Source organism: Antechinus flavipes, chromosome 3 (assembly GCF_016432865.1).
Source record: "Antechinus flavipes isolate AdamAnt ecotype Samford, QLD, Australia chromosome 3, AdamAnt_v2, whole genome shotgun sequence".
NCBI classification, from domain to species: domain Eukaryota; kingdom Metazoa; phylum Chordata; class Mammalia; order Dasyuromorphia; family Dasyuridae; genus Antechinus; species Antechinus flavipes.
Genome location: NC_067400.1, coordinates 204,409,612 through 204,423,185, shown reverse-complemented (window position 1 = coordinate 204,423,185; position 13,574 = coordinate 204,409,612). Strand labels below are relative to the sequence as shown.

Below are 13,574 nucleotides of genomic sequence, written 5' to 3'. Positions count from 1 at the left end.
GCTAGCCTTCTGGAGAAGGTGAAGGGGGAATGAAAAGAGAAAAAAAAATAAAGTAAAAAATGCACAGCAGAGAACAAAATAACCTTCAAGGAAGCAAAGAAAAGATGGGCAGTTATGAGTATAATGTCTTCTATTATTATATACCTTTCCTGAAATGGAAATTTATTGTTAAATATTTTGCTGGACACAAAACAATGTTTTGTTCTGTTTTGTCTTTTTTTTTTTCTTTGTCTGTCTTTTTTCGCCTTTTTTAAATTTTGTATTGAGTTTTAGATAAATTAATTAAAATAAAAATAAATTTCTACACTATGCCACTTTTATTACATATCACAGTCATTACAAACACCAATCAATCTATTTCCATGCTGTAATTTTGAAATTTTATTCTAGAACCAGAAGTCACATCAATTTCATTTTTTGAAATTTATCAACTGAGAAAGTAATAAAAAGCTCAACATTTGCTAAAAAATACAGATATTTCCTTATAATATGCATCATATAGATGAGTACTAAAGAGTATTTGAAAGTAATTGATATATCATGAGATTGTTTCTAGTCTTAGTTCTAGTCTTATCACTGATGTGCTGTGTGATATTGGGCAAGGTGTTTTCTCTCTGATCCTCATTTTCATTATCTGTAAACTGAAATGATTGGGTAAAATAGTCTCAAAGATTTTTTATAACTCTAATGTTTTACAATCTGTATTCTATGCTCTATGGTGCATTCAGCCATCTACTTTCCAAATGTGCTGAATACCAGATATGGGCTTTGGAAGAGAACATTTTCAATTTAAAAATAAATTTGATGGCAATGTTTAATCTTACTTCCTAAGATTCCATTCTCTAGGGCCCCATTTGTGGAAATTATGTACCAGTAAGAGCCCAGAAATAATTTTGGGGCACATAAACATCTAAGGAACTGAGGTGGGATAGGGTAAGATGGATATATATAGTCAGCATCTGCAAGTCCCCAAAGAAGTCAATGACCCTACATACTCCGGTGTGATTATGGCTCTCCTCCTTTGTCAATAGTCCAAGGTTTGAATTGCTGACAACAGCACCAACATTCAAGCAGAAAATGGAACTCAGGGGGGCATATGCTATAGCATATAAACAGACTTAAATCCTACCAATCATCAGTTGCCAGCTGTTATACAACCCCACAGTCAGTGTTATAAAGTCATAATCTGTGGAGCAAAACAAAAAATAACCTTAAAAGCTTGCAAGTAGTCTTGCAAGTCACACACTTAGATTCATGCTGTCCAGTGAATATTTTCTCATCTAGAAACAATTAGACTAGGTCCATTTCAAACAGCATTATTGAACTTATAGGTTATCAGCTCATATTCTTTCCTCTCCCCAGAATTTAAGTTCCCATGTCTCTCTCTCTCTCTCTCTCTCTTCTCTCTCTCTCTCTCTCTCTCTCTCTCTCTCACACACACACACATACACACGTATATACATATATTATTTATGTAACTATCTCAATATAATTTGTTTCAGTATAATTTTATATACTTTATGCATTTAAAATATAATTCTGAGACTGAAAAAGATTAAGAACTTCTGTTTTAAAAGTTGATGGATGTGGATAGTAATATCCACATAACAGGCTATTTGGAGTCTTCTGACTGACAGCCAGTCCACAAGTATCATATCAACAATGGGCCCTATAGGATAGGTAACTTCCGAGGAGGGGGGGAAGGGGGAGGGAAGGGGAAGAAACAGAGAGAGAGAGAGAGAGAGAGAGAGAGAGAGAGAGAGAGAGAGAGAGAGAGAGAGAGAGTAGACAATAAGCTTTTGGTGGCAAGGGAACAGCATGATGGCAGTAGTCCTAGAACAACATTTCTAGGGTCTAGGGTAGACATTCGAGTTGAGATGAGGACACTGAAGACTTTGTATATATAAGAATCTCTATTTTACAATCTGGCCATTTCAGACCACTGTCCTGACTCTTTCCACACAATTAGCAATAGACCAGATTATTAGGGATCTTCCATTTCCTCTTTTTCCAGTGCAGAAACTCTGAGCCTGGTTAGATCTTATAAACTCACATAAAGGGTCAGATGAAAAAGATATCTCTGTGTTTCTCCCCTTTTCCACTCCCACTGTATAATTTTCCCACTTCAACTCCACTAATATAAAATTTTCTCACTCCTACTCTCTGTAGTGTATACTCCTCTCTCTTACTCTCATATTTGGCAATGTCCTTATTTATATAATAACATTGTAAGTTATAATGCCTCTCTGTCCTTTAAAAATTATTAGGAACATTATGTAGATTGTTGTTATTCATACTTCATTTTCAAAGAGGATCAATGGAGTCACAGCTGATGTTGTGGCAAAATAGTCAACCTCATTTTCTTTTGCTGAGTCATCAAAGTTCAATGTCAAGACTAAAGTCAAGATGACTTATGATATCCTGGAATGCAGTGAATGACTTTGGCATCTTCAATGTCTGACCAACATCAGCTTCCTTTATGGCTTTTAGAACAAATTGTTCTCATTTTCTCATTCTATCAGGAGAAGTCTTCATATGGTTAGGCAGACATCCCTCTCCCAATGGGTTTGAGCCCAGTTGCCTTGCACCTCATTTTGCCTGTGTATTGAGACAGTTTTACCAGGGTGTGACTGCTGTGTGTGCTACAGCTTCTTGAAATCACAGGGGAGAGTTGAGTGAAGGTAGACACCAAAAATAAATGAGCAGACCTGAAAAGGACTCACATCAGAGGTATCAGTTCTTCCAGGACACCCCAGTGTTCTCATAACTAGGACATGAAGTAAGATCAGAGACTTTTTAAAATGACTTTTGCATTTTTATATGTAACTAGGAACTGTATTGTAATGATTTCAGTATCATCATTTTTCTATAGGTTTAGCCAGGCTACCTCCACCTTGGAAAATACGCACATATTTTTAAAATTACATGAATAGAGCAAAACAAAATTATCCACCTCTTAATTATCTCAACTCACTTTGTTTAAAAACAGTTGGCAATTCACTAAGTTTCTTACCTTCTCCGTTGACGGATCCCTGACATAACCAGTAATACGATTCCAATTATGACAAGGCAAAATACCACGCCAAATGTAATTATCCAGACAGGGGTTGATGGCTCAGTGGGGGGACCGAGAGTGGCAGGAATTTCTAGGAATTCCAACGTCTGGTCATTCAAAAAGAAAGCATGGTTGATCCTGTTTCTGTTCATCCTAAAGGGGCAAAAACAACAATAAAAATTAAAAGCAGGTATGATTATAAATAACTTCATAAGGAGAACTACACAGTATAAATAATGTTTTTCTCTCCCTCCAAATGTTTGCTGAATTCCTGTCATACTCTATGTTTCTTGGCTGGGTTTTAGGACTTCTAGAAGCCAGTAGGGCAACTGACCTTGGTGCTGCTGCCCTCTGTTGTATGAAATGAATTTTCAAGTTATGTTCATATTTTGAAATTGCTAAAATGTCTCTAGGGCAACTTAAATTACTTGGCCTTCTAGAGTAGCATTCTGAATTGGCAGCAGGACCAGTCCTCAAAAAAATTATGCCTCCTGTCTCTATACTCTATATTTTTGATAGTCATCCTTCCACTTTGCTTTATCACAAATTCTGTAGGCTGCTGACCAGCAACAATCTAGTCATCTCATTCTCCTTGAGGTTAAAATGGCATCAATGTTTAGGTATTTGAGGTTAAAATGGCATCAATGTTTAGGTATTATTTTTCCTGGGCTTACATACATCTTAAAACTTCAACAATCCCATTGGACTCAAGCCAGAAAAATGAATTTTTAAAAAAGTTTCAGCAAGTTGAATGCAGGTGGCTTTTGAGAGAATAGGACATACATCCTTTAAACCTAATCACAAAAGTATCTGACCCATCTGCCTACAAGTAGAATCTGATTGAAAAGACTCCTGATTTGGGAGAACACTCTTACATGAGAAGCCATTCTAAATCAGCTCTAAATTACTATTTAATATAGAGATGTCATCATGCAAATAATCAAAAACACTGGATAATTTTAAATAATTTCCACTTTGTTATTCTAAAACATTCTAAGTTTCTATATTCATATTCAAATATGGGTGACTCTGGATTAGGGTGGGGGAAACTGATATTTCCAAGCCAACAGTGAAGCTCACTTAAGCAAAGATGAAAACTAAACTATTCAAAAATTTCCATTCTGTGGAACTCTTTATGTGAGTTTGTAGGATCCTTTCCAAAACAAACATCAAACTTAAATTTAAATAGTCTCTGTCTTTAAAATGCTATTTCCCATCTTTCCTGAGATAGTGAATAAACTGCTTTTGCTTAAAGTCTTTTCTTCTCTGTATTCTATTGGGCTAAATTAAACATTTAGTTTTTGTTAACAAAGTAGTGTGGAAAAAAGGCAACAAATTGAAATCAAGATAGCTGATAGATCATCCTTAATGTGACAATAGGCACCTCCAACTTAACATAATTAGTTGAATCCAGAAAAAAAAAAAAAAAAAAAAAAAAAAAAAAAAAAACATGACTTCAGTGAGATACAGTTCTGAGATTCATGTTTTATACTCATGAAAATTTTAAAATAGAATGAGAAGGATAGGGAGTGGGAGGAGAGGAAAGAAGGAAAATGAAGAATGATGAGAATGGATACAGCTGTATCCTAGAATTCAATCAACAATCAATAATCAAAAAACATTTATTAAACATTTTGTAAGTGGTAAGTGTAATACCTAGATGGTGCAGGGGATAGGGTACCAGGCCTGGAGTAGGGAAAAGTCATCTTCCTGAGTTTAAATATGGCCTCATAGACTAGCTGTGTGATCTTGGTTAGTCACTTAACCTTGTTTGCCTCAGTTTCCTCATCTGTAAAATGAGCTGGAGAAGGAAACAGAAAACCAAAGCAACTGAACAATAACAAATGTTGGGGATAGGGAAAAAATTACAAAAATCAGTTCCTGACTTCAAAGAAATAACTATATTTTTAATAACCTGTATAAACTTGTGTTTCCAGCAACAAAATTAAGAGGTTGAACTAATGAACCTTTCAGAGTTTCATAAATTAGGTCCAAATATTTGTTTCTTTTTTGCTCAAAAGCAGCCGATTAAAAAAAAAAATTAGTAGTACATCATTCAGATTGCTTTAATTTCTCACAAAACTTAGTCTTTATAGATCTGTTACAATTTGTTGTGAAACAACAAACTAATGGAGTGGTAGATTGGTTTTCCTAGTTACATTTATTCAATTTATTTGACTACAAGATACTTGAAAATGAATCCTGCTAGAAGTCAGTACAAATGATTTGGATTTTTGTTATTTTCATGTAATAGAGAGGGTATGCGACCTCTCCCCTCTAGTTCAGTTGATGGAAATATATAATGCACATGATGAAGTATTAATGTGATCCCTTCATGAAGTAGAATTACTTCTCTGATGGAGTCAAAAAGGAAACAACAGGATTAGCTATGCAAATAAATTAGCTACACTAGTGGAGATTTTAAATAGCTTAAGCCTTGGACAAATTTCAAAAATTTTAGAGTGGAAGAGACCCTACATCGTTTGGGCTTCCAAGGAGAGATAGTGCCTGGGGAATGGAGTGGGAAAAACTAAGTAATTTCTCTTTTCTTCCCTTTGAATCTAAAAATTATTTCCTCTCAACTAGGGACCAGCAAATTATGGCCAATATTTTAAAATATATTTTTAAAAACAACCTTTCCTAAGTTGGAAGTCCTATAAATACAGGAGGTGGGCTGGTTCTGCCTCTTTAGCTAGAATTTGCCTACTATTGCTTTAATGAATTATAATATTTAAAGGAGATAAATCTTATTCTAGTCAGTCCTGCTTCTTTCTCTAAGGAGAGCTAAGTGGCCAGCCTTAGACCCCAAGCTCCTACTTCCTTCCTGGCAAGAATCAGACTCCTTTGGAGAAGGGTAAGAGAAGGAGACTCTAAAGGTTCTATTATACTTACAACCTTACAAGACACATCTAGGCAAAACCCATATGGGCACACATAACCTACATGAACAAAACACAGGACAGTATACCACTTTTATCACTTCCTACAAGAATTCATTCTTTTGAAATTCTCTATTATGTCCTGGTACCAAATAGATATTCTCTTTCTTCTCCTTTTCCTCTCTCTCCTCCTCTTTCAGTTTCATTTTGTGTTAGCTTCCCCCTTAGAGTATAAGCTCCTTGAGGGAAGAGATTATCTTTACTTATTTTTTTTTGCTTATATTTATATTTCCAGTAATTAATCCTGTGCCTGACCCACCGTAAGTACTTAATAAATACTTGTTGACTAACTTATTGTTAGATGACTGATCCTTTCATCCTCCAACATTGACTGCATAGCTTTGAAGGGAAGCTTAGTAGATTAGTAGACCAGTAGAAGATAATGCACCCAGCATTGAGCATAAACACATATTCCAGACAGCCATGAATAGATAGAGACAGGCACTAAAGGAGGAAACACCTTCAAAGTGTGATCCCAGGCATCACAGAAGAAAATCACATTAGGGAGAAAGACAGACCCAGAAATTCAGCAGTGATGCTATATTCAAGAGAACTGAGTAAAAACTCTACAAAGAGAGAAGGAACTTCTAGACCTTCTAGCACCAAGAATTATAATCTCAGGAGATCATACATGTCTTAAATTTATGTCTCATAACTATAGCATTTGAAATTTTTTCCATTTATCCCATGGATGCTATGTGTACTTGTGGAGAGTGAATCCCGGGGATGAGGATGTTTTGTTACTCTGTCATTTGAGTATATGTCTTTACTAAACGCTCAATTGATCTATTGGCTGATTGGTAATGGGAAGAAGTGAGGGGAGGGGAGCTACAGGAAGCCCTAATATAATATCTTCTTAAGATATGAATTATTATAATAAAAGGGCAGGTAGATGGCACAGTAGAAAAGAGTGCCTGGTCTGGAATCAGTAAGATTCCTCTTTCTGAGTTCAGATCTTTCTGAGTTCTGAATTAACTGTATATCCTGGGCGAGACCCTTAATCCTCTTTGTCTTAGTTTCCTCATCTGTAAGATGATCTGGAAAAGAGAATGGCAAACCGTTCTAGTATCTTTGCCCAGAAACCCTAAGTGTCTAGCCCATCATAACTGCTAAATAAATCTTAGTTATCATTTTTATTAAAAGAGTATACATCTTTAGTAGGTCCCTGAGAATTTTGATGTATTAATGTGCTAAAATGGAAATGGTGCAGCATTTGAAGACAAGAGTTCCTGAGTTCAAGTCCCTGCTCTTTTGCTTACTGCCTAATGAAATATAGGAGAGTTACTTAATCTCTCTGGACCTCATTATTCTCACCTATAAAGTAATGAGCTTGGCTTGATGACTTAAGGGGCTTTCTAATTTTATATCTTTGATCCTATGTAGCCTCAGCCCCTAGTCCTTGTTCCATATGTTTACTTCACTAATTTTGAACAGGTAGAGGCTTTCTTAGGCTTAGTTCTTGATTCTATAATATCCAGCCCAGGCTATCTTACTAAGCTATCATCATCTTCTTATCTTTCCCATTGCACTTATTGCTTTGTGATTGAAACCAATAACCCTGAAATGTGAAATCCTAAGTTGGCTTCACTAGCCAGATGACCCAGCCACAGTTATACTAAACATTTTCATTAAATTTTAATTCAAAAAGTGAATATTTTGCTATATCACAGCATATACTACACACTATGGAGTAAAAATTCTATATGAAGATGGATGTCAGAAATTGGAGGCCCAGAAAAAATTGTTAAAACATTAAATATGTAAATATGAAGTAAATACTGTTTATTAAACGTCATGATGAGAGAGCAAAAGAAAACTCTAATTTTCCATTGTTTTTCAGTTATATACAATTCTCTATGACCTCTTTTAGATTTTCTTGGGAAAGCTACTGCAGTAGTTTGCCATTTTTTTCTACAGGTCATTTTATAAATGAGGAAAGCAAGGCAAATTAAGTCATGTGGCTTGCCCAGGGCCATACTGCTAGTAAGTTTATGAGGTCAAATTTGAACTCAGATCTTCCTGACTACACTCTATGCATCGTGATACTTACCTACTTATTGTTTCAAATAGCTGCCAATTTGGGGGGGAAGGGGCGAGGAAGGGAGGAATCCCAATGGTAGGACCATACATTAATAAATTCATAGCTTAAGAAAAAAAATCACTTCATACTCGGTCATGCATGAATAGTACTACCTTGACTTAGAAAGATAGAGTGAGGCTAACAACTTTGTACAATTCTGCTTCACTTAAATCCAGTTTATACACATGTCAAAGATGGCACCTATGATGGCATTTGTCCTCTTTGAAAATGAAGGACAAATAACAACAATTACAATTATAACATGTGCTTTACAGAAGTTCTTTGTTCTATAACCTGACTTCTTATTTCTTTAGCTATTAGTCTGTTATCCCTTAAAATGTATGTGATTTAACTCTGCATGGTTGCTAAGAACCATTGTTGTTTTGTTTTTTTTAGTGTGAGAATCATTTATCTATCTATTTATTTATTTATTTATTGTAGAAAATCAAAAGTACTGTTTCTTAATAGACTTTATCATGCCTTAAAATGGGGGTGGGGGTGGGAAGAGTAAGGTCATGTCTAACAGTTACAGCTAATAGGATACAATTCTTTTTAAAAAATTTTTTTATCATAGCTTTTTATTTACAAGATATATGCATGGGTAATTTTTCAACACTGACCCTTGCAAAACCTTCTGTTCCAACTTTTCCCCTCCTTCCCCCCACTCCCTCCCCTAGGTGGTAGTTAGTCCAATACATGTTAAATATGTTAAAGTATATGTTAAATACAATACATGTATACATTTTTATACAGTTATCTTGTTGCACAGGAAAGATCAGATTTAGAAAGAAGGTAAAAATAACCTGGGAAGAAAAAAACAAAAATGCAAGCAAACAGTAACAGAAAGAATGGAAATGTTATATTGTGGTCCTACTCATTTCCCAGTGTTCTTTCTCTGGGTGTAGCTGGTTCTAATAGGATGCAATTCTTGATCTCCTCCCACTTATATAAGGGAGGAAAAGAACAGAATAGACTTATTTGGCATATATATATATATATATATATATATATATATATATATATATATATATATAAATAAATTTTAGATAAAGTAACATGTTTGTTCACCAAAGAAAAATAGGTTTCGAAGAAAATAAAATGGAGTGACAATTACCTTATGGCTGCCTGCACCTCATCTGCAGGAAGTGTCTGATTTGTAGAAGGGTCTGTAACTACAAACCAGAATGACACTCGTTTTGTAACATTGCAAAGCAAGATGTTGGAAATTCTGCAAATGTTGGAGGAAAAAGAGAGAAAATGCACTATTATTAAGACAGTTGTTTATGGCTTTAGGGAGCATATCTTATGCTGCTATTACCAGTCTCCAATAATTATAATGAATGAAAATTCATTTAGGTACAATAGGAATCCTCCAAACCCCCCCCCCAAAAAAAAATTAGCAAGAACAAGTACAGTCTCTGGTTTCAAAGAGCTCACATTCTAATATGGAAAGATTTGGAAGTTCATAGGACACAATGAAGGGAAAATGATAAGATCAATTGTCAGGAAGGCTTCAAAACAATTCACTATTCTAAAATACTTGTGATATCATTGGTGTGAGAACCTTTAAGCAATGTAGGTCTTAAACCCCCTATTCCTTTCTACACACACATACACTTTTTGAGATTATCTCCAAGAGAAGATGTGGACAAAAAGAATTCATTACCTCTTGGTCAACAGGCAATAGCCATGCCACTTGTAGTCAGGCTTGTGCCCAGTAGAAGAATTTGTATTGTCATAGCTGTTAAGCATCCAGCCAATATGAAACTTATATGTTTCTTAGGTATGACAGAAAATCTCTTAGTTTTATTCAGCTCATCAAATCCTTACCTAAGATATGAGGAGGTTCCAATTTCTCCTGGAGGAATCTCCATAACAACAAAATCACAGATTTCTTTTTGAAGCGTTGAAATAAATAATAGAGAAGAAAAAAGATCTTCCAAAAACTTGCCAGATAACCTAAGCTAACTCTTAGAACGTTAGCTCAGTACTTTTGACTTGCCTTAGTCTATGTAAATTCGTACTGTTCTTTTTTGTTCACTTAGTTCAGTTGTGTAACTCCATTGTAGGTTTTCTTGGCAAAAATACTGGAAAGGGACTTGTCCAGAGTTACACAGTGTATGAGTAGGTAATAAGTGTATGAGGCCAGATTTGAAATCAAGAACATAAATCTTCCGGTTTTAAAGGACTTGCTCAGGTAGCTAGTATCTTAAGCAAAATTTGAATCCAGGTCTCCCTGATAAATCTGTTGGCATTCGATGAGACAATACACACAAGATATTTTTTTAAAACTTAAGACCCTGTATGGGTAAAATTATTGACCAACGGGGAAGGGAACATGAAAAGATATACAGAGACAAGAAAGCATAGAATAATAACTGGAGATGTCAGTAGTCATTTCGGATGATAATTATACATCATTGATATGTCAGCCTCTAGGAACAACACAAGCAGCACAATTGTTCAATTTTTATCAAAATGGCAGTCCCAGCTAGACAAAAAACCCTGGAGTGTAATTTTGAAAGAAAAAAAAATGCTCGCACATTTCCTCAATATAGGTCTCTATTCCCTAAGGATCTGGGGTTGGATGGACGAGCAGATAATAAATTGGTGTAGTAAGAACATTAGATCTGGGAGTCAGAATTCAAGGAATTTTGATCCCAGCTCTGATACTTACTCCCAATTTCCATTATGTAACCTCTGTGGTCCTCATCTATAAATGAAGGGACAGGTCTAGATCAGAAGTTCTTAATCTTTTTTTATGTCATGGAACCCTTCTGCTGGAGCCTATGACCCCCTCCTAAGAATAATGTTATTTTTGTTTGTTTGTTTTAAAATTTACCTTTTTTTTTAAATTAAAATCTTTAATTTTCAAAACATATGCATAGAAAATTTTCAACATTCACCTTTGCAAAACCTTGTGTTCCAAAATTTTTTTCCCTCCCATTCTCCTATTCTCTCCCCTATGTGGCAAGTAATCCAACATATGTTAAAATGTGCAATTCTTCTATACATCTACAATTATCTTGCTGCACATGAAAAATCAAATCAAAAAGAAAACCGAGAAAGAAAACAAAATGCAAGCAAACATCAATAAAAAGGGGGAAAATATACTATGTTGTGATCCATACTCAGTCCCCACAGTCCTCTCTCTGGCTGCAGAGACCTCTCTTCATCATAAGACCATTGGAACTGGCATGAATAACCTCACAATTGAAAAGAGCCATGTCTGTCAGAATTGATCAAGCAATGTTTTTAAATGCATAAAATAAAATACATAGATTATATTCTAGGAATCTTAGGCGCACAACATTCAATATGTTAAAATCAATATTACATGTAGATAGAGCACCAGCCCAGAAGTCAGGAGAATCTGAGTTCAAATTCAACCTCAGACACTTAATACTTCCTAGCTACATAACCCTGGTCAATTCACTAAATCCCAATTGCCCCAGCCAAAAAAAAAAAAAAAAAAAATTTGAGATTATAGATAATCTCTTCTCCCATCAGATTCACAGATGTCTGAAATCTGCCCACAGCAATTTTTAAGATCTCTTTTGACTCTAAATTCCATTATATAACTTTAAGTTTCCATAATTCTTCCTTGTCTATTTAATGTTGTTACTAACAACACAGTATGCTCTACATATGCTAAATATGCAAAACAAAATAAATCATACAAACACACATTTTTAAAAAAACAATTCAATATAAAAAGAAAAATGATTTCTGTAGACACAATATAAAATCCCACCAGATGTGGCCTTCCTCAAAACAAGCAAAAGATGACTGACAATAGTTATTAAATAGGTTATTAAAATTTTAGAGATGAAAAGGATCTCTGAGATCATCTGATCCAAACTTCTAGTATTCAGACATGGAAGTCAAGGCCCAGGGAGAAATAATAACTTGCAGAGTCCCATTTTTTGGTCATTCAGTCATTTCAGTCCTGTCTGATTCTTTGTGATTCCTTTTGGATTTTTTTCTAGGCAAAAATAGTGCAGTGGTTTGCCATTTCCTTCTTCAGCTCATTTTACAGATGATAAAATTTAGGCAAACAATATTAAATGACTTGCCCAGGGTCACACAGCTAGTAAATTAGTGAGGTCAGATTTGAATTCAGAAAACTCTTATTTGAACTCTATCCATTAGAGGCCTATTAGAGGAAAAGGAATCTCCTTTAATGCTAATGCTTCTTCTCTGTTGATAACTCCAATATATCCTGTATGTCATTGTTGGTCCATAGTTGTTTGCATGCCATTTCTTCTATCACACTATGATCTCTTTTATTTTTTTCTTTCTTAGTATGTATTTACCACAGTACCTGGCACATAGTGTTACTTATTGATTGATAGAATGTTAGAACTGATAGAGATCTTAGAGATTATTCAGTCCAAAGCCCTTGTTTTCCAGATGATAAAGCTTCTTGTGAAGACAAATGCTTTACAGTCTTATAGTAGAAAAAATGTAATTCTAAACTATTTTCTCTCAAGCACAGAAGATGAAACATTTCTTCTTCTCTGAAGAGAAGTGGAGGGGAGAATGAATATCACAAGTACCAGACAGTTACTTATATTGGTGAGGTTTTCTTGACTATTTCAAGAAATAGTTTCAGGGGACCTGTACGTGCACGAATGTTTGTGGCAGCCCTCTTTGTAGTTGCCAGAAACTGGAAACTGAGTGGATGCCCATCAGTTGGAGAATGGTTGAATAAACTGTGGTATATGAATGTTATGGAATATTATTGTTCTGTAAGAAATGACCAGCAGGATGAATACAGAGAGGCTTGGAGAGACTTACATTAATTGATGCTGAGTGAAATGAACAGGACCAGGAAATCATTATATACTTCAACAACAATACTATACGATGATCAATTCTGATGGACGTGGCCATCTCCAGCAATGAGATGAACCAAATTAGTTCCAATAGAGCAGTAATTAATTGAACCAGCTACACCCAGTAAAAGAACTCTGGGAGATGACTATGAACCATTACATAGAATTCCCAATCCCTCTATTTTTGCCCACCTGCATTTTTGATTTCCTTCACAGGCTAATAGTATATTATTTCAAAGTCTGATTCTTTTTGTACAGCAAAATAACTGTTAGGACATGGATACTTATATTGTATTTAATTTATACTTTAACATATTTAACATGTATTGGTCAACCTGCCATCTGGGGGAGGGGATGGGGGAAGGAGGGGAAAAGTTTGAACAAAAGTTTTGGCAATTGTGAATGCTGTAAAATTACCCACTCATATACTTGTAAATAAAAAGCTATAATGAAATAGAAAAAGGAAAAAGAAAAAAAAAGAAATCATTTCAGGAGTCTGAAACATATATCATTTCTGAGGGAACAAAATTGCACCAAGGGAAAGAGAGTCAAGCAGACATTGAAAACAGGACAGCTTGAGGGAAAACTCAAAGCTTAAATGAAGTAGAGATTGGGAGATGTTGCAGATGTGCATGTACAAACACCTTCCACTGTTTGCTTTC

The 13,574-nt window shown here is 35.1% G+C and overlaps 1 protein-coding gene across 1 annotated transcript in view; it reads right to left on the bottom strand.

Annotated features, from left to right (window-relative positions):
• CLTRN (collectrin, amino acid transport regulator) overlaps window positions 1–13,574 on the bottom strand; it is a 72,612-nt gene that overhangs the window by 13,233 nt on the left and 45,805 nt on the right. The window contains exons 4-5 of the mRNA XM_051984465.1: window positions 9,189–9,302; window positions 3,014–3,208 (exon numbers count right to left, since the gene is read on the bottom strand). Coding sequence (XP_051840425.1) covers window positions 3,014–3,208; window positions 9,189–9,302 — 309 coding nt within the window. The remainder of the gene's footprint in view (window positions 1–3,013; window positions 3,209–9,188; window positions 9,303–13,574) is intronic.